Source organism: Rhamphochromis sp. 'chilingali', assembly GCF_963969265.1.
Source record: "Rhamphochromis sp. 'chilingali' genome assembly, chromosome: 15".
Lineage (NCBI taxonomy): Eukaryota > Metazoa > Chordata > Actinopteri > Cichliformes > Cichlidae > Rhamphochromis > Rhamphochromis sp. 'chilingali'.
Window position 1 is genome coordinate 30,530,140 of NC_137942.1, and position 20,476 is coordinate 30,550,615.

The 20,476-nt window shown below is 43.1% G+C and overlaps 1 protein-coding gene across 1 annotated transcript; it reads right to left on the reverse strand.

The window, feature by feature from the left end:
* Positions 1–444: 444 nt before the first annotated feature.
* On the reverse strand, positions 445–20,431 carry engase (endo-beta-N-acetylglucosaminidase). Its single transcript, XM_080904608.1, has 14 exons — positions 20,066–20,431; positions 18,254–18,330; positions 17,969–18,170; positions 16,133–16,281; positions 15,813–15,967; positions 12,874–13,022; positions 12,531–12,699; positions 12,353–12,459; positions 11,849–11,960; positions 6,270–6,457; positions 5,996–6,138; positions 4,435–4,534; positions 4,234–4,345; positions 445–3,720 (listed from the first exon to the last, which is right to left on the reverse strand). The coding sequence occupies exons 1-14, from the start codon at positions 20,149–20,151 to the stop codon at positions 3,343–3,345; spliced, it is 2,127 nt and encodes a 708-aa protein (XP_080760734.1). The 5' UTR covers positions 20,152–20,431; the 3' UTR covers positions 445–3,342.
* Between the last annotated feature and the right edge of the window lie 45 nt (positions 20,432–20,476).

Sequence of the window (20,476 nt, forward strand, 5' to 3'; positions counted from 1 at the left end):
TTGTTTTGTGCCCTTCTCCCCCGTCCCTCTTCTCAGCTGTTTCTCTTTCCCTCTTTCTTTCTCCCCTTCTTTCCCCCAGTATTCAGTAAGTGAAAATAAAATAAACAATAAAAGGTGAATCAAATGGACCATTATGGCAAGGCTGGGATGGTCAATTTGGTAAAGTAAATCCGTTGGGCATCTTTCTTTGCCTTTAGACAATAATTCTGATGCAAAAGAGCCAAACGGGACAGGCAAAAAAAAAAAAAAGAAAAAAAAAAGATGTATCAAAGAATATATAAATAAAAGATAAAAAGATACCGGCATAGTATGTTAGCATGCTAATATTAGCATTGTATTAGCTTAGTTATTATAGCAGTTAGCATGGCTGTAGATTTGATTGTATTCACTTATACAGACTGTGATTAGATATTCAGACAAAGACATAAAACAGTATAAGGCAAGGCAAGGCAAGTTTATTTGTATAGCACAATTCAACAACAAGGTGATTCAAAGTGCTTTACAGAGACATTAGAAACAAAAACAAATAAAAAGCATGGTTTAAAATTGATTAAAACAAGCAAACAAACAAATTAACTAATTAACAAACAAACAAACAAACAAAACAGTATATAAAATCAAAACAGATAAAATCAGAACAATAGATAAAATCAGTAGTTAAAATGTTAGTTTTGAAATTTAAGCTTAAAAGTGTGGATTTGGTGCTTTATTCAAATGCAGCTGAGAATAGGTGAGTCTTCAACCTGGATTTAAATAAACTGAGTGTTTCAGCTGATCTGAGGCTTTCTGGGAGTTTGTTCCAGATATAAGGAGCATAAAAGCTGAATGCAGCTTCTCCGTGTCTGGTTCTGACTCTGGGAACTGATAAAAGACCGGATCCAGATGACCTGAGGGATCTGGAAGGTTCATACTGGGTCAGGAGGTCACTGATGTATTTTGGTCCTAAACCATTCAGAGCTTTATAGACCAGTATTAGAACTTTAAAGTCTATCCTCTGACGGACAGGCAGCCAGTGTAAAGACCTCAGAGCTGGACTGATGTGGTCCACTTTTTTGGTCTTAGTGAGGACTCGAGCAGCAGAGTTCTGAATGAGCTGTAGTTGTTTGACTGATTTTTTAGGTAGACCTGTAAAGATGCTGTTACAGTAAGCAAGCCTACTAAAGATGAATGCATGGACTAGTTTTTCCAGGTCCTGTTGAGACATCAGATCTTTTATCCTTGAAATATTCTTGAGGTGATAGTAAGCTGACTTTGTTATTGTCTTAATGTGTTTTTCTAAGTTTAGGTCTGCATCCATAACTACACCCAAATTTCTCGCCTGGTTTGTGGTTTTTAGATGTATAGATTGAAGTTCTCTGGTGACCTGTAATCGTTTTTCTTTGGCGCCAAAGACTATTACCTCAGTTTTGTTTTTGTTTAGTTGGAGAAAATTGTGGCACAACCAGTCATTAATTTCCTCAATGCACTTACCAAGAGCCTGTACAGGGCCTCGGGCTCCTGGTGACATTGTGATATATATTTGTGTGTCATCTGCATAGCTATGATAGTTTATTTTGTTGTTCTTTATAATCTGTGCCAGTGGGAGCATGTAAATGTTAAACAGAAGGGGTCCCAAGATGGAACCTTGGGGAACTCCACATGTGATACTTGTCTGCTCAGATGTGAAGTTACCTATTGATACAAAGTATGTCCTGTTTTCTAAGTATGTTTTGAACCAGTTTAGTACAGTTCCTGAAAGTCCTGCCCAGTTCTCCAGTCGTTTCAGTAATATGTTGTGGTCAACTGTGTCAAATGCTGCACTGAGATCCAGTAAAACTAAGACTGACATTTTTCCACTGTCTGTATTCAGACATATTTCATTAAACACTTTGGTCAGAGTGGTTTCAGTGCTGTGGTTCTGTCTAAAACCTGACTGGAAGGCATCATAGCAGTTATTCTGTTTTAAGAAGTAATTGAGCTGTTGAGAAACTGCTTTTTCAATGATCTTACTTAAAAATGGGAGATTTGAGATCGGCCTGTAGTTGTTCATTTGTGTCTTGTCAAGATTGTCCTTTTTCAGTATAGGTTTTATTACAGCAGTTTTTAGTGATTCTGGAAACACGCCTGACATTAAAGAAAAGTTGACGATCTGTAACAGGTCTGACTCTAAAGTCTTTGAGACCTTTTTGAAAAAACTTGTTGGCAGGACATCTAAACAGCAAGAGGAGGAGTTCAGTTGACCTAAGATGTCCTCCAGGTCTTTGCTGTTAATAGGGTGAAACTGTTTGATGGTGGACACAGTACATATTCTGGATCTGCTGTTGATGTACCAATTGCTTGTCTAATCTTTTGGATTTTTTCTGTGAAGAATTTGCCAAAGTCATTGCAGGCCATGGTTGAATGAAGTTCAGCTGCCACTGACACAGGAGGGTTTGTTAGCCTGTCAACTGTAGAAAATAAGACCCGAGCATTATGGCTGTTTTTAGTGATAATGTCAGAGAAGTAGGACCTTCTTGCACTCCTCAGTTGTAAATTATAATTGTGAAGTTTCTCTTTATCGATGTCATAATGAACCTGGAGGTTTGTTTTTCTCCATCTGCGCTCAGCTTTCCTACACTCAGTTTCTCCATGGAGACTTTTTCCTTCCAGAGATAACCTTCACCTTAATGGGAGCAATTGTGTCCATTACATTTAACATTTTTGCATTGAAGCTATTGACGAGCTCATTGACTGACCCTCTGGCCAGGTCAGGTGTTAATGGGAAGACCTGGTTAAAGATCTCACTACTGCCTTCAGTTATACACCGTTTTGTGATCACTGCTGTTGATATATTTGTGTGGGCTGTATAAGGGTAAGGTGCACCTTTCTTTTGTTTAGAATGCTACTGGCTTTACACATAACTGATCAAAACTATCAAATTTAACAAATTTCTTTCTTTCTTTTCTTGTCTGGAATGCCCAGACACCAGACTTATTTGACCCAAATATGGATCATATTTGCATTTTCGTACAGGTTACATATTGCTTTTATCCCTTCAATTTAAATTTTTGAAAATATCCTTTAGTTATCCAGTTTTATTGTTGAACATTCTTGTTAATAACTAGATCTTAAACAGGATGTAAAATGTTACAAAGCTGTATTCATAAGTATACTTACACAGCCTCAATTCACATTTCACAAGATGTTTGACATGTTTCTTTAAGCTTCTACTACACTGGGACGAGATTGGTGATTACATCACTGATGCACACTGATCCTGAAACAAATTAAGGCATTTCTCCACATTCTGCTTCACAGGTGTGATAGTAACAGTCGTAGCATGAGAGTAAATGAAGATGCTACTGGTTGGTATTTGTGTAAAATTCATTTCGAGGAATCCTTTGTGTAGCTGAGGCTTCTTCTTCCCCAGTGGCTCTCTGGGACTGGGAAACCCATCTTGATCACTGGCTCCACCACCAGCTCCAACAGGCCAGGAGGTTCTGGCACTCTCAGTTCCGTCACCCTGAACAAATTGGAATACGAGCGACCCACCAGAACCAACTGACCGGGGGGGATGCTGGGATGAGGTCCTCTCAGCTGTCGCCAGTACACCTTGAAGTGACGTACGAGGTTGCCAGGGTAGTCCCAGCGCAGAGTGGCGTTGAGGAGTGAGGTTCCAGCCCCACGCAGCCACACCACGTCATCAATGCACACACCGTGAATCCTGTCTGGGGGCACCTGCAGGCTAGCTACATCTAAGACCTTGTAGAAAGAGACGAATAAGAAACATGCTAGAACCAGATTTAAATTCAAATTTTGAATAGATTACTTCTCAAAGAAAACTGGTAACCTTACTGCTGATATTGTTATAGTTGGCAAAAAACCTCTGTCCATCATTTCTTTGTCTGTCTTGAAACCTGTTCATTTAATCAGCTTCAAACTTGGAGTGTATTCTCCCAGTTTAATCTCAAGTGGACTGGAATAAACATATTTATCAGTAACTTTACATTTGTCTTCATGTCATGTGTGGCTAATAAAATGTGTACCAAATACCACAAAATAACCCCACACAAGCCCAGTGTGTAGGGCTTATTTTTTTTGTTGTTTACCTTATGCTTTTATTTTGTCGTACTGTAAGGTGACCTTAAAGGTCTTTAAAGGCACCTATAAATAAAATGTATTATCATTATTATTTATGGATCCAAGCTTACATTCTAATCTCTAACAGCAGGCACAGAGTAATACATCGAGGAGTACTTGCTCCCACTGTCTCACCATGAGTTCTCCCACCCTGCAGCTGAAAGGCCTGTCCTCAGGCTGTCCGATGCGTTCGATCTTCACACAAACTTCTCGAAGAGTGCAGCAGTGAAGCTCCAGCTGTGAACACCTGCTCACAAACATGGGGAAAAAAATAAGTCCAAGAACTTCAACTCTTTGGAGAAATTAAAATCACTCAACTGTTAGTGCTCCACACACCTCATGGTCCAACCATTGTGGTTCAAGTTTCCACATAGCTGAGTGAACTTGTTCACTAACTGGTGCTCGTCATCCAGTACTTCAGGGGATACACTGTTAACTATAGACACACAAAAACACCCAACAACGACTCGACTTGCTGTGTGATTTGGAGGCAGGATCACAAACCTTCAATAAATGATGAAGTATCAGCAACTGTGTGAAACTAAAGCCCCTAAGCCTGACCAACAGCACTATGTAATAAATTGAGACATTAATATATATATATATATATATATATATATATATATATATATATATATATATATATATATATATACACACACACACACATACACACACACACACACACACACACACAACATGTACTGGTGCCTTTTATAGCACCAGTTCACCTCAGCACACTGTTTAAGGCCTGTTGATCAGCATCTTGGAGAACTTGCCACAGTTCTTCTGTGGATTTAAAATGTCAGTATCTTATGTCTCCTCATGCAACCCCGGACATAATCCCCGGTGTTAAGATCAGGGCTCTGTGGGGGCCACACCATCTGTTGCTGGGCTCTTTGTTCTTCTTAAAATAAGATAACAAATGTTTTATTTATCCCAGTGTTAGATTTTTTTAATAGCAGTTAAAAATTAAGTTAAACAAACGTACTAAATGGCCTAAATCATGAGGATACTCCTTTATGACTCTGGATGGATGATGTGCTGCTAAAGGAATTAGGGACCAATAGGATGGCTCTACAAAGGTTTTGTTTATTGAATATTGGTTTTTGTATGAGACCTAATGGCCTCGAAGTGCCCATACTGTGCTGTAAACATGTTTAAAGTTCTTTATTTGCAGGTCTGCCAGAACAGGTTTGCGCACTGTAATGTTCAATAAACACATTTTCCTCATCCAGAACATCGCTGCAACACTTCTTTTGACAAACTCTATATTTTGCCTTCCGTCTCTTTGAGAAATCACAAGAGAATTGAGGCGTCAAAAGCAAAAAAACCCATATCTCTAAAGAAATGGAATTATTCTGATTTAAGCAAGAGTTTTGCTTAGAGTGTCTATAAGCCAGACTATTCTCACAATCATACAGTTTAATATTCAAACAGCTCAGTGCCAACGCTGAGGTTTTAACCTGTGGAATCCAGAAACCAATGGATGAGTCTCTTAATCCATCTTTTGTATACAGTCTATAGTTTCCAGCCATTGAAGAATAGTAATTTCATATAGTTTGGATTGAAACACTGCAAAGTCTAAATATCTACACCACTCACCAAAGGAAGGGTCCTTTTTCTCGTTTTTAAAGAGGCACTCGCTGGGTAAACTGTCTATAATGAAACTCAATAAGGTAACAGTTTATAAAAACAACCAACAGCCGTACAAACTTAATTTCACACATGAAAATCAGTCAGTTTTTAATTAGTCTGCTCCTTAAATGTTCTCAACTATAATGTAAACCAAACTAAAGCAGAGAGGGTTTTGACTGTGCGAAATGAGTAGTGATTCCCTGTCAGGCTTAATGGTGGTGATTCAAAAAGATTTTTTGAAGGGTCTTAAGAAACTCACGTTGGATTTCCTGGACATCGACGTGTGTGCACTGACTGGCATCAGTCGTCTTCAGCTCCAAGGAGACTGCGATCTCAGGAGACGCCTTGTAGATGAGGCTCACCAGTGTACTGGACGGCAGGGGTACATGGATGGAGAAGATCCTGAATCAAGGAAAAAAAAAAGAGAAATGAGCTGTTCCATATGTGCCTTAGACTGCAGTTCTGAGTTTTCTATGTGAAAATAAGGTAGAAACTAAAACAAAATAAAGCCTCAATCAAACAAACCCACACACTTGGCACAAACTGGAGTGGTGTGGCTTGCAGGGATGAGTCCGTCGAGCAGCAGCGAACAACTTCCATTCCAGGCGTCCTTCGGGCAGCCAGAGCTTCTCAGCCACCCGAGGCCCCCTAGAGTCTGGTGGTAGTACAAAGGCTGAATCTCCTGGGCTGTCAGGTTGAACCAGCTGCTATTTGTCTCATGCTACATACAGAAAAAAAAAAAAGAGTAAAAAATACAAAATTACTCTGCACATTTTTAAACAATGTTAATAAACTAATAAAGCAAATAGTACACTTTAATAGGTTTGACAAGTAAACTTTTGAGTAACAGGTAAGCTTTCAGCTGCTTACAGCTTAACGATGACCTGTAAAACATTACATGTTACAAACCTCTGTAAGCATGTTAAGGTTAAAGTTCATGACCATACAATTAGAATAAGACTGGCTTGTTGCAATGGTTGTAGGAAAAGTCCACTTCTCTCTGAACATGAGAAGACGGCAGCATGGTTTAGGTTTGCAAAGTTGTTGTGTCTGAACAAACCACAAGACTTGTGGAATAACGTCCTTTGGACACACAAGGGGAGGTGCCTGCACCACATGTGAAAACAAACACCTCATACCAACTAACGAGCAAGGTGGTGCAGAGATGACGGTTTAGGTTGGTTTTCAGAGGATGGGACCCGGACACCCTGCTGACCCTGAACTCCTCCGTACACTAAACTAGTCTAGAGTCAAATGTCCGGCTGTCTGGGCGATAACCGATCATCTTAAACACACAAAGTAAATCTACAACAGAATAACTGAAAGTGGTTCAAGACGTTAACAAGAAGTGTACTTTGTTTTTCACAGACTAATTCTGGAGTTTGTCTTCTTTAAATAAATAATTACACTGTTGATGATGTTTGTTTGTTTTTTAAATTATCACCTGATATGCAAAATTGTCTCCATCCATCCATCCATCCATCCATCCATCTTAATCTGCTTTATCAGAGGCCGGGTCGCGGGGGCAGCAGCCTAAGCAAAGAGGCCCAGACCTCCCTCTCCCCAGCCACCTCCTCCAGCTTATCCGGGGGAACACCAAGGCGTTCCCAGGCCAGCCGAGAGATATAATCTCTCCAGCGTGTCCTGGGTCTGCCCCGGGGCCTCCTCCCGGTGGGACATGCCTGGAACACCTCACCCAGGAGGCGCCCAGGGGGCATCCTTGTCAGATGCCCGAACCACCTCAGCTGGCTCCTTTCGATGTGGAGCGGCAGCTGCTCTACTCTGAGTCCCTCCCGGATGGCCGAACTTCTCACCCTATCTCTAAGGGAGAGGCCAGCCACCCTTCGGAGGAAGCTCATTTCTGCCGCTTGTATCCGTGATCTCGTTCTTTCGGTCACTACCCACAGCTCGTGGCCATAGGTGAGGGTAGGGACGTAGATCGACCGGTAACTTGAGAGCTTCGCTTTTACACTCAGCTCCCTCTTCACCACGACGGACCGGTGCAGCGCCCGCATTACTGCAGCCCCAATCCGTCTGTCGATCTCCGGCTCCCTTCTCCCATCACTCGCGAACAAGACCCCGACATACTTGAACTCCTCCACTTGGGGCAGGAACTCATCCCCGACCCCGGAGTGGGCACTCCACCCTTTTCCGGCTGAGAACCATGGCCTCAGATTTGGAGGTGCTGATCCTCATTCCCGCTGCTTCACACTCGGCTGCGAACCGATGAAGCCAACAGAACCACATCATCCGCAAAAATCAGAGATGAGATTCTGAGGCCACCAAAGCGAAAGCCCTCCGCCACTTGGCTGCGCCTAGAAATCCTGTCCATGAAAATTATGAACAGAACCGGAGACAAAGGGCAGCCCTGGCGGAGCCCATCACCCACCGGGAACGAGTCCGACTTATTGCCGGCAATGCGAACCAAGCTCTTACAATGGTTGTATAGGGATCGAATGGCCCGTAGCAATGGGCCAGACACCCCATACTCCCGCAACACCTCCCACAGGACACCCCGAGGGACACGGTCGAATGCCTTCTCCAAGTCCACAAAACACATGTAGACTGGTTGGGCAAACTCCCATGCACCCTCAAGTACCCTTGAGAGGATAAAGAGCTGGTCCAGTGTTCTGCGACCAGGACGAAAACCGCATTGTTCCTCCTGTATTCGAGGTTCGACTAGCGGACGAACTCTCCTTTCCAGCACCCTGGCATAGACTTTCCCAGGGAGGCTGAGGAGTGTGATCCCCCTGTAGTTGGAACACACCCTCCGGTCCCCCTTCTTAAAGATGGGGACCACCAGCCCGGTCTGCCAGTCCACAGGTACTGCCCCTGATGTCCACGCAACATTGCAGAGGCGTGTCAACCAGGACAGCCCTACAACGTCCAGAGCCTTCAGGAACTCGGGGCGGACCTCATCAACACTAGGGGCTCTGCCACCAAGGAGTTGTTTAACTGCCTCAGTGACCTCGCCCCTGGAAATTGGCGGGTCATTCCCCTCATCCCCAGACTCTGCTTCCTCCTCGGAAGACGTGTCGGTGGGATTAAGGAGGTCCTCGAAGTATTCCTTCCACCGCCTGACAATTTTCTCAGTCGACGTCAGCAGCGCTCCGCCAGCACTATACACAGTGTAGGTAGAGCACCGCTTTCCCCTCCTGAGACGTCTGACGGTTTGCCAGAATCTCTTCGAGGCAGTCCGAAAGTCTTTTTCCATGGCCTCTCCGAACTCCTCCCACACCCGAGTTTTTGCTTCAGCCACTGTCCGTGCCGCATTCCGCTTAGCCTGTCGATACCTGTCGGCTGCCTCCGGAGTCCCACAGGCTAACCAAGCCCGATAGGACTCCTTCTTCAGCCTGGTGGCTCCGTTCACCTCTGGTGTCCACCATTTGGTTCGGGGATTACCACCACGGCAGGCACCAACCACCTTTTGGCCGCAGCTCAATGCAGCAGCTTCGGCAATGGAGACGCTGAACATGGTCCATTCGGACTCAATGTCCCCAGTCTCCCTCGGAATGCTGTCGAAGCTCTGCCGGAGGTGTGCGTTGAAGATCTCGCGGACTGGGGCCTCTGCTAGACGTTCCCAGCACACCCTCACTACGCGTTTAGGTGCACCAGGTCTGTCCAGCGTCCTCCCCCGCCACCTGATCCAACTCACCACCAGGTGGTGATCAGTTGACAGCTCAGCCCCTCTCTTTACCCGAGTGTCCAGAACATATGGTCGCAGGTCTGGTGATACGATTACAAAATCGATCATCAACCTACGGCCTAGAGCGTCCTGGTGCCACGTGCACTTATGGACACTCTTATGTTCGAACAGGGTGTTCGTTATGGCCAAACTGTGATTAGCACAGAAGTCCAATAACAAAGCACCGCTCGGGTTCAGATCAGGGAGGCCGTTCCTCCCAATCACGCCCCTCCAGGTCTCGCTGTCGTTACCCACGTGAGCATTGAAGTCTCCCAGCAGGACAACAGAGTCTCCAGGTGGAGCACCTTCCAGCACCCCCCCCAGGGACTCTAAGAAGGCTGGGTACTCCGAACTGCCACTCGGCGCAGGGAACAAACCCTCTCGTCCACCGGGAAAAACCCCAACGTACCGGCAGCAAGCCGAGGGGATATTAGGATACCCACCCCAGCCCGCCGCCTCTCACCAGGGGCAACTCCAGACTGAGACAGAGTCCAGCCCCTCTCCAGGAGACTGGTTCCAGAGCCCAAGCCATGCGTAGAGGTGAGCCCGACTATATCTAGCCGGTACCTCTCAACCTCACGCACTAACTCAGGCTCCTTCCCCACCAGAGAGGTGACATTCCATTTCCCTATTGCCAGTCTTGGCAGCCGGGGGTCAGTCCGCCAGGGCCTCCGCTCCTGGCCGCCACCCGGCACACAATGCACCCGACCCCTATGGCGCCTCCTGCGGGTGGTGGGCCTGCGGGAGGATGGGCCCATGTCTCCTCTTCGGGCTGTGCCCGGCCGGGCCCCATGGACTAAGGCCCGGCCACCAGACGCTCGCCCTCAGGCACCCTCCCCGGGCCTGGCTCCAGGGCGGGGCCCCGGTAACCCTATCCCGGGCAGGGTAAACTGTTCCCTCGATATTCTTTTCATAAGGGTCTTCTGAATCGCTCTTTGTCTGGTCCCTCACCCAGGACCAATTTGCCATGGGCGACCCTACCAGGGGGCAAAAGCCCCCAGACAACATAGCCCCTGGGATCCCTGGGACACACAAACCCCTCCACCACGATAAGGTAGCGATTCAAGGAGGAGAATTGTCTTTCCTTTACATAAAAAAATGTAAAGTGTAATATGAGTATTCACTGTTGTACTGGTAACAGTGAATACTGTCCTTTTTCTTTTTTATGTAAATTGTCTTTCCTTTACATAAAAAAGAAAAAGGACAGTATTCACTGTTACCAGTACAACAGTGAATACTCATATTACACGAGTAAGCCCTCTGATCCAAAAGCACAGGCTTCAGCTTGGTCTTGGCTTCAGACAGTTTCTTCTATTCTATCTCTATAGTGATGTCAGTGAGATCATTACCAGAGGGGGACACCCTAAATAAGGCCATCTGAGTCACAAAGCTCTCTGTAAGTACAGAAGACCACCCACCTGCTGTTCAAACCTTCTGTTTGTGAGGAAAAGCTCTGTTTAGAAGAATGGGAGACGGGACAGCAATGGCAAAGCAACTTAAGGAGTGTACATCAAAGCTATACAACACCTCAGAAATCAACCCTTTTCTACACAATCTATGACGCTAACACAAAGTTAGCACACCCCTTCACACTAGCCAAGCAGATGAAACTTGACTGGGATTGAAAACAAAACAAAAGAAGTGATGCAACAGCTTTTAGAATCACACCTTGTTCCAAGTGTACTCAGATCACTGTCAGCCCTGTAAACTGCTCCAGGGCTGTTTTTGACTTTGCCGTGAGTTTTGTGGTAAAACTTCAAAGAAATATCTTATGGAAGTTTTCCTTATTAGGATAGAAATATGTGCAAGTATGTAGGAGCATTTCTTTTAGGATTCATTTTAAAATTCTTTTATTTGCTTTTAAAGCCCTCCATAGCCTAACCCCATCTTATCTCTCTGAGCTGCTACAGCCTTATACACCCACCCGCTCTCTCAGGTCAGCTGATCAGCTGCTCCTGAATGTACCCAGGGCTGAGCATAGAGGAGATCGTGCGCCAACCTATGGAACGATCTCCCTTCAGAGAGCAGACAGGCTTCTTCTCTACCTGTTTTTAAATCACTCCTGGAAACCCACCTCTTCACCCTGGCCTTTGACACCACGTGAGATTTTGGTTTTTATTTTTAGTGTTATTTTAGTTGTTTTTAGTTGATTCTATGCTGTTTTATCTTGTTTTTTAATATAGGGCTGTTTTAATTTTTATGTATTATGTGTTTTATTTATTTTTGCTGTCTTCTGTTATTCTATTGTTTTTAACTTATTTTCTGTACAGCACTTTGGTCCTGTGCTGGGTATTTTAAAGTGCTTTCTAAATAAAATGTGAGCAAAAGAAAGTTTAGTGTCATATTGTTATTGGCATTTACACAGGGAGTAATGCAAAGGTAATACATGAAGCAGTGTAATACATAAATAACGCTTTACTTCAGTACCTGTCCTTGCCAGTAGACGGCATTCCCAAAGCCCTGGCAGAAGGAGGAGACGAAGGGGAGCGGTGAGGCTAGTCGGTGGATGTACAGGTAGTTTGACAGAAGAGCCCAGAACCTGCACAGAGGACAGACATCTCAGTCTTTACACTGACTAACATGCCCCACATATTGTCTATATTTGAAAGATGGATGCTGTGTCCAGTTCTCAGAAGTGTTGCAAATGCACAAGAACCTTAACTTAGCATTTACTCCAACAGCCAGCAAGGAGTGATTGTAAGTCTGAATGTGAAAAAGGCTCTCAGCTTCCTCCCCCTATTATGGTTCTCATTAGAGCCCAAAAGGACTGACAAGTGAGAAGTTACTAGCCTCTCAGTGCACAATCTCACTTCTGCTGCTCACTGTTAAAAAACAAGACAGTGATGGCTAAAGCCTTCAACTTATGGTGCCTACACCCATCTATAAATACAGTCTGATTTTTTCACAGAGTAGATGTTGCACTAGTCTCACTTGTCTTGATTCTTGCGGAATTCACTCTTATCCTCATGAGTCTCGTATACCCAGCCAGGAGCAAAGATGGCTACAGAGAAGTTGTGCCTTCGAATGATCTCCAGCGCCTGCAGACAACCAAAATCAGACGCTGCACGGTACAAGCACAAGCTGGTAAACACAATTCACAGTTTCTTACCTTATTTGTCTCAAACATTCCTCCTACTACCTCTCCTCGAGCAAACACATCCACTCCAACATAGATGTCAGCTTGGCGGTCTTGGAGCGCCAGGTTCTTCATCTCCACTAGGTTCTCCTCCTTCCAGTTGTAGTTGGTAAAGAGGCCATCGCAAGCATCAAAAAACACCCTGGTATGGAGATATTGACACGGATACATAACTGTTTGCCAGGAACTGACAGGCTAGAAGCAATCGTGATCTAAAAGGTCTGACACACTTCTGTGGACCAAAGTTCTCTTTTTCAGTCTTTGTTTTTGATCAGATGCTATAAAGGAAACACGTTTTGTTTTTTTTTAAATCTACCTGTTGGACTGGTTGAGCTCATTCTGCCATTTTAGCTCTCCATTGTCAAGTACACTGTCGTACCACAGCACAAGGCTGCCGGACACTCTCTCGTGCATCTGGTCTGTCAGATAGCGCAGGAACAGCGGCACATTTCGCACTGCAACCTCCTGTAAGCAGAGAGCAGCACACATGATCCATCTGCTACAGCTGCAAAGACTGACACTGTCATGCAATCGGTTTACTTTTTCCCAAAAGGTAAGCACAAATCAAAGCACACATCAGTAGTACAGCGGTCCCTCGCTATAGCACGGTTCACCTTTCACGGCCTCGCTGTTTTGCAGATTTTTTTGTGCAATTTTGCATGCTTTTTTTTTTTTTTTTTAAATACACAGCGAATTGTGTTCTGCATGCTGATTGGCTGTAGACCATTGTCAATCGTGTCGTGTCTCCTGTCCAGTAAAGAATGCGTTCAGCTTGTCAAATTTACATAAATCTTCAATTGCTAGCAGTGTGACTCTGAAGTGCTGCACTGTGTGTTTGTACGTTTTCTCCCCAACAAACACGGCAATGTCAACGAAACGTTTTATACTACTGGACTTATTTTTCTACAACGGTTTGAACTTTAAGAGTCTTTAAACAAGAGAGAAAAGTGTGAAAATGTTCATGCCTGTCTGAAAAAAAGTGTATATAGTGAGTAGTGAGGGGTTTTACATTAAAACATCTCTAATAATTGTAGAAAATAAAGCTGACTACTTTGTGGATTTCACCTATCGCGAGTTATTTTTAGAATGTAACTCCTGCCATAAACGAGGGACCGCTGTTTATGATTAAATCATTTCTTTGATCTGCTCCAATAGATGGTAGAGTAAAAGCTAAATACTCACAGCCTGTTATTAATGACAGATGTAGGATTTGTTTTTGCTTCTGTGGCTTTTTCAGTGATTTAATAGGTTTTCAATAAGATTGCATAAAAGCTGTCTGTAATCCTTCCCCTCTACATCTACTGACAAAGATGTAGAGGGTGCTGCCATTTCTGGGAAAACGGTACATTAAGATTTACAACATACAATTAAGTATTGTGTAAAAGATGACTTATTCGTCTCAGTCCAGTTTATTTTTTTAAGTGTTATTAAAAAAATAAACAGAAAATTTTTTTGGCTTTTTTCCTTTTTTAGATAGTTAAGAATAGAAACTGGAGACAGAGAGAGCGGGAAGATGGAACAAATGGCATCCGGTTGAAGTCAAACCTGCCACTGCATTACAGTTTTTCTCAAATGCTAAAACACATGTCACAAACGTTACCACCAGGTCCCCCAATGTCCAAACACAACACCCTTCTCTAAAGCTACATAAACACAACCACACCTTCCCACTGCAAAACTCAAACTCCCACACCAAGAGAGCAGCTCGAAGCTGTCAAAACTGTAAACACTATACACAGCATTACACACTACAGCAAAACAATTGAAAACACAATGCTCAATTTGTGAGAAGGTTCTTTGTTTCATAACTGCCAATGCATATTTTAGAAACTATACAGTAACGGATCGTCGTAGATCTCTGCAGAGGATTAGGCATTTAGATTTGTGAGTTTCATATGAGTAGTATGAATCTATAGAAAATCCTGCATGTACGTACACTACTGTAACACAACTCAATGCAAAAACAGAATCTATTGCACACAACAGTAATCTTGAAAACATGAACAGGGTGTGAAGTTTTTTTATTTACGTTATTCACACCACACACACACCACAATCACTGTGCGGCATCATGTCGCTGAGCTGTTGCTCGCATCTCGTCCGTAATGATGGTGCGAGGTTGTCTTGCTCTCCCTCCTGGACCTTCTCCTCTCCCATGTTGGCCTTCTCCTCTTCCTCGTTGGTCGCTCCTCTTCCTCCTCTCATTTGAACTCCTCTTCCTCATTGGCCTGCTCCTCTTCTTCCAGGGCCAGCTCTTCTCCCTCCTCTGCATCAAATTCCTCTTCCCCTGACTCTGCCTTCATCCATTGTGTTTGTTTGGAACCTTCAGCATACTGTGCACTCTGAACTTGCTTTTACATGTGGGTACAGCATTAGCAACAAGTGTCTTCAATTTTGAGTCATTGTGTGTAGTGAATGACGCCAGGTGTGTTCCCTGTGTTCAAAGATTGGGGACTGTGGCAAGCATTTTGCATCACATGGGCTTTCATTTGAGGATATGAGCAGAGTTGTTTTGCAACATGTGTTTTAGCAAGGAAAAATGTGTTTAGATTTATGAGTACAGAGGGTTGTGTTTTGTGAATTGTGTCTTCATGTGACATGTGTTTATGGTACTGGAATATGGTGGCTACATTTAGTAAATGTGTTTAGACTACTGGTCATTTGGGTTACAGGATTGGCTTTTGTGTTTTAACATTTGAGAAAAACTGTAAACACAGGTTCATTATGTCAGCTACACTGGCACCCAATATGTTGGCTTTGTAATCATCAGGAACTCTGTCCCTGACTGCCTCCTAATCCATGCCACTCCAAGCTATGGTAAATTCTTGATCAAGTGCAGGAGTTTATGTACCTGAGGGTCTTGTTCATAAATGAGGGCACAAGCAGCAGAAATGAGCTTCCTCTGAAGTGTGGCTGAGCTCTCCGTTCAAGATAGGATGACGAGTTTGGTCATTAGGAAGGAACTTGGAGTGGAGCTGCTGCTCCTCCACATCTAAATAACCCAATTTAGGTGATTCGGGCATCTGTCTACAATGCCTCCTAAATGAGGTGTTGCGAGGAAACCCCACAATAAACACAGGACACACTGGAGGGATTATATCTCTTAGCTAGCTTGGAAAACACCTGTGAGTACCCTGGATGAGCTGGAAGAGCTGACTAGGGGTAAAACTTGGTGCCGGTTGGGAGATGGATTAAAAAATTGGCTGTATTTCCTAAACATTTTGTTTTAGAGGTGAGCACAGAAGCTTTACTCACACTGAGCTTGTTCTCTATGTTAATGAGCCAGCCGTCAAAGCCAAAACAGTGGCTAATCTGGACAAGTTTATCAGCTACTCTCCGGTACGACTCCTCATCTTTCAGGAAGTCTTCACACATCGCAGCTCCATTTATCCACTCTGTGATGAAAGTCCCTGTAGACCACAGCAGTTTAACATTTCAAGACAAGAAAAGATACCATTTCTCTTTCTGCCAACATACTCCTTTTCTTTTAGTATATCCTACATTTAAAATTTATGATGCTATTTCAGACGTACTAAACTGGGTCTGGTTCTGCTTTATTGAGACTTTCTGCTCACCAATAACGATGACTCCATGTTTGTGTGCAGCATTGGTCCACACAGCCGGAGGAATAGTTACCAGGTGGTGTGAAAAGTAGTTAAAAATATCGATGTACTGCCAGTGGTAGAAAGCATATGGAGCCTCTGCATTTGTGCCCTGAACAAACCTTAGAGGGGAAACAGAAGAAAGCCTGTGTGAGACCAGTACAACAGTGTGACTGTAACAACATCTCCATGAACTTAAACCAAAGAAATAAAAGCTTAAGCCACAAGTTTAGGCTGTTCTAGGTAAGGTGTATCAAACTGTAGCATTTACAGTACATGTAGTTGGTTGTAACTGGATGTGTGTTGGGATTTACAAGCATTTCGAATTTTCTTCTAGCTGGGAACAAGTGACCTGACATCTTTTCTCCAGAGGAAGAAAATGTGTCAATCAGATCTAAAATAATTTAAAGTAGTAATGAAACTCTACGCGTTTTAAGGTTATTTTACGGCATGGAGCCTCACTAAAAACTGTCATGCATACAAAACTGCCGTTTGCTGCAGTTTTCTTAAGTAGCTATACCATGGTCTAAGGCATAGTTTGTGGGCTGGCCCTTGATGGATCTCAGAACTGGGCAGAGCGGCAGCCTGCAGCCAGTTAGAAGCTAATCAGTTGGATGACCTGGTGCAGTGTCTAAGAATAATTCAGAATGAATAATTACAGATTTTAATATAATACACTGGTTTTAGGGTGGACCCTTTAGTTATTAAATCAAAGGCAGGGGATTAGTTGTGTTGACCAAATCTTTTCAAAGTAAATTAAAGAACTATTTGTGGCAAAGATGATAAGAGGAGAATATGTCCAATATTGTTGCAGTCGCTTACGCACGCACGCACGCACACACACACACACACACACACACACACACACACACACACTATGCTAACTAAAGCCACAAAGAAATTATGCTTTCAAAAAAAAATTGTTGGTAAGATAAAAAAGACAAAAACAGCTCTGTATCACCTGTTTGCATGTTTTCTGACCGTCTGCACTGAGACAGAAGCAGCTACTGTCGATGTATTAGCCTTCCCCGTCACAAACGCTAGCTCACAAATTTAATTATTCGGCTGCTCCATGGCCTGTTTCCTGTCACGCACGCTGCTGTTTTGGCTGCAGCTCATTATTATTGTAAAAATATGCCACTTTGACCGTAGGCCTGCTGATATATTGCGAAAGACACTTTGTTTTCTAGGGCTCTCATAAACATAGCTTTTGTTCATGTATAGAATCGATCAGCATTGAGCATGATTGCAGGTGTTAGGGTAAATGACGCAAAAATGCCACTGAAAGTGGTTATATGGAAAAGGACTAATATACAAGGACTGCTGATTCAGCGTGGTCCTTGTGTAAGAGTACCAAACAATCAGGATTTAACACCATAACACACCCACACATATCATTTTTGTGCTTAACATGCACGGACAGAAGAAGGTTATTATTTAAAGCACCATAGTAAACTGCTGTATTGATAGTCTATGTTAAAATACGAAGAAAACTATCACACCCTATTATTAAGACAGACAAATATCTGACTTTAATTACAGTTTTGTATTTCAACAAGCTAATTAAATATAGATATTTGCCAAGGCAACAATTTTAGCTGTACCCTTTACCCCAGTGGCTTTAACCCTTTTTATAAGGTCAGCATGCACAAGGTTTGGGTGCTCTGTGATCATATCGCAAGGTGTCACATTAAGGTCTGTCAGCAAGATTAGCCAGAAATCACCGTGCTGAATCTTATGATTCAGAAACGTGAAGCATAGACAAAGAAAGTGCGTATCACATGTTGGCATGGCTCACTCGCTTCATACCTGTCATCAAGGTAGCCACCCATCATGTCATGAGACACCAAGGTCCGTCGCAGACAACGGTCCAGAGGAGGCTCTCTAGGTGCCAAGGGGACAACTGCCACACTGAAGGGGTTTGCCTTACTTCTTGTCCACGACAACAGATCCTCCATTGATTCAAGACCGCAGGTGATTGGTTCAGTGGTGTCAGCATCATAATGTTTCTCTTGAAGACAACAAGAAACAGCATGTACAAGAATGTACAACATACCAGCTTTAACTCAGATCTTTTTAGACTTGTAACCTTACTAGGTAGCGGTGACGCTGTATACGTGACGACTTCACAAGTAACTGAGTCCGTGGGCTGATCCAAACAAGATTCCAACCTGATAAAGGATAAGAAACCAGGAAAAGGTTTTTTTTTAAATTGGTTTTTAAACTAATCTGATGTGACAGTATTTCCGAAAAAGGTTCCCAGACATCAAAAATTTTTCTGACAATATTGCAATTAATCGGTTCCCAGACAGAGAAAATTCCCTTAACATAAAAAAGTTGCTCTGGAAGAGTCCTGGAAGAGTCCAGCACCCACCGGAAATTAGTCCGAATTGTTGCCAGTGTTGTGCCAGAAAGTGATCGCCTACCAAAACCTGATTTCCAGTGCTTCCTGGTTTTTATGTGTAATCTCTTTGTGTATGTTGGTAAATAGACTTCAGTGAAGAGGGTTTACAAAGGGGTTATATACAAAATGTAAAAATTACATGTTTTTCAAGTATCTTTATAACATTGTACTTACATTATAACCAATCTGGTCCTTTTTGTCCACTTAAAATATGTTTACAGAACTGTTGTTATATTTGTTGCAATATCTTCTGTCCTCTTGGCCAGATTGCTCTTAAAAAACACATTTTTAACTGGATAAATAAAGGATATATAAAAGTCACTGCCAAAAACTGATTACGGCTTCTACCTTGTTACAAGAATGCTGTTTGTGGTTCAAGATGACCTGATATCATTCATACATACATATATTTGACATATGTCTCACATATTATAGACCAACAAGTTATTTATAGCAGTTTAAATACGAGCAACCAGTTTTTGGCAAATACCGGAAATCAGTTTTTGGCAGACGATCATTTCTTGGCATAACACCGGTAATGTGGACAAAGCTCCCGTAACAAGGACTGAATGGCTAATAACAATGGACCGGACACCCCATACTCCCGAAGCATCCCCCATGGGACACTCCAATGCCTTTTCCACACACTCTCAAATATCATTGAGGGGATAAAGAGCTGGTTCAGTGGTCTGCGAACAGGACAAAAACCACCTTGTTCCTCCTGTATCTGTCGTTCAACTAACAAACACTCTCCCTTTCAAACAAACAAACTGTGGTTTATGAAAAAGTCCAAAAACAAAACACAGCTCGGGATCAGTTTAGACAGGTCGTTCCTCCCAGTCACGCTCCTCGATGTCTCCTTGTCGTTGCCCACTCAGTGACTTCAATAAGCCTGGTTACTCTGAACTGTTTGATGCATAAGCACAAACAGTCAGGAATCGTTCCCTGACCAGAAGGTGCAGGGAAGCAACCTTCTCATCCACCGACGAGAACCCCAATGTATCTGGCATGATCCCCATAAATGATCATTCCCTTCCTGCTTCCAGTAATGTGTCCCGTAGTTTTCTCCTTTCTCTTCTCCTAGGTGAAGACGGAGCTTAACTTGACAAGACAGAAGATCTTGACCGGAAGTTCTCTAACATAACTTTTTTTTGGCAACGTGATCGATCATTTCGTATCCTCTCTTTGAGATTTAAAAATCAGTTTTACAAAAGACACCTGACAAATATCTCATAGCATTTCAATAAAGACATTTCAAGTGGCAAAAAGGTGATTAATTATAATATCAAACGCAGAGCAGGAAGAATAGCAGACTGTTAAACATACTTGCAAAGCTGTTCTTTGTTTTATATTTAACGCCATAGGTTATGTTGACTACAGCCTATTTACCAAAATAAATAAAGATATAAGGCATAAAAAAAAAAAGAAATACGTATATCGGGAACTTTTAGGCCTAATTTTCACACAGCAGGCAGAAGGGCTCTCCTGACTAAATGTTGTACCTCTTTCCTGCGACACCATCACTTTCCTCTCCGTTCTTTCTTTTCCTTCGTAAAGGAAGCTGGATTTCCTCACCACTCGATGCCATTTCCCTGAATTTCGTGCAGAGAGTAATGAAGTGTCAAGTTATCTGAAGACATGGAAACTGAAACGGCTTTTCAACCAGTGAGGACGTCGTTCTCTCTCTCATTCTCTCTCAAGTTAATAGGCGGTTGCAGACAGCTGAAAGGTGCACACCACCACCTACTGTACAGTGTGTACATCATCATGTTATTAACAAACTAAATCAGCTCCCAACCAGCTGTGTTTCTCTCAAATAACAAAAATTGCTTTCCTAGTTCCTTCTTCTCTTAGTCTCCTTCCTACACCTTCAGCCCCGCCCATCTGTTCCCCCAAATATCCATCAATGACCG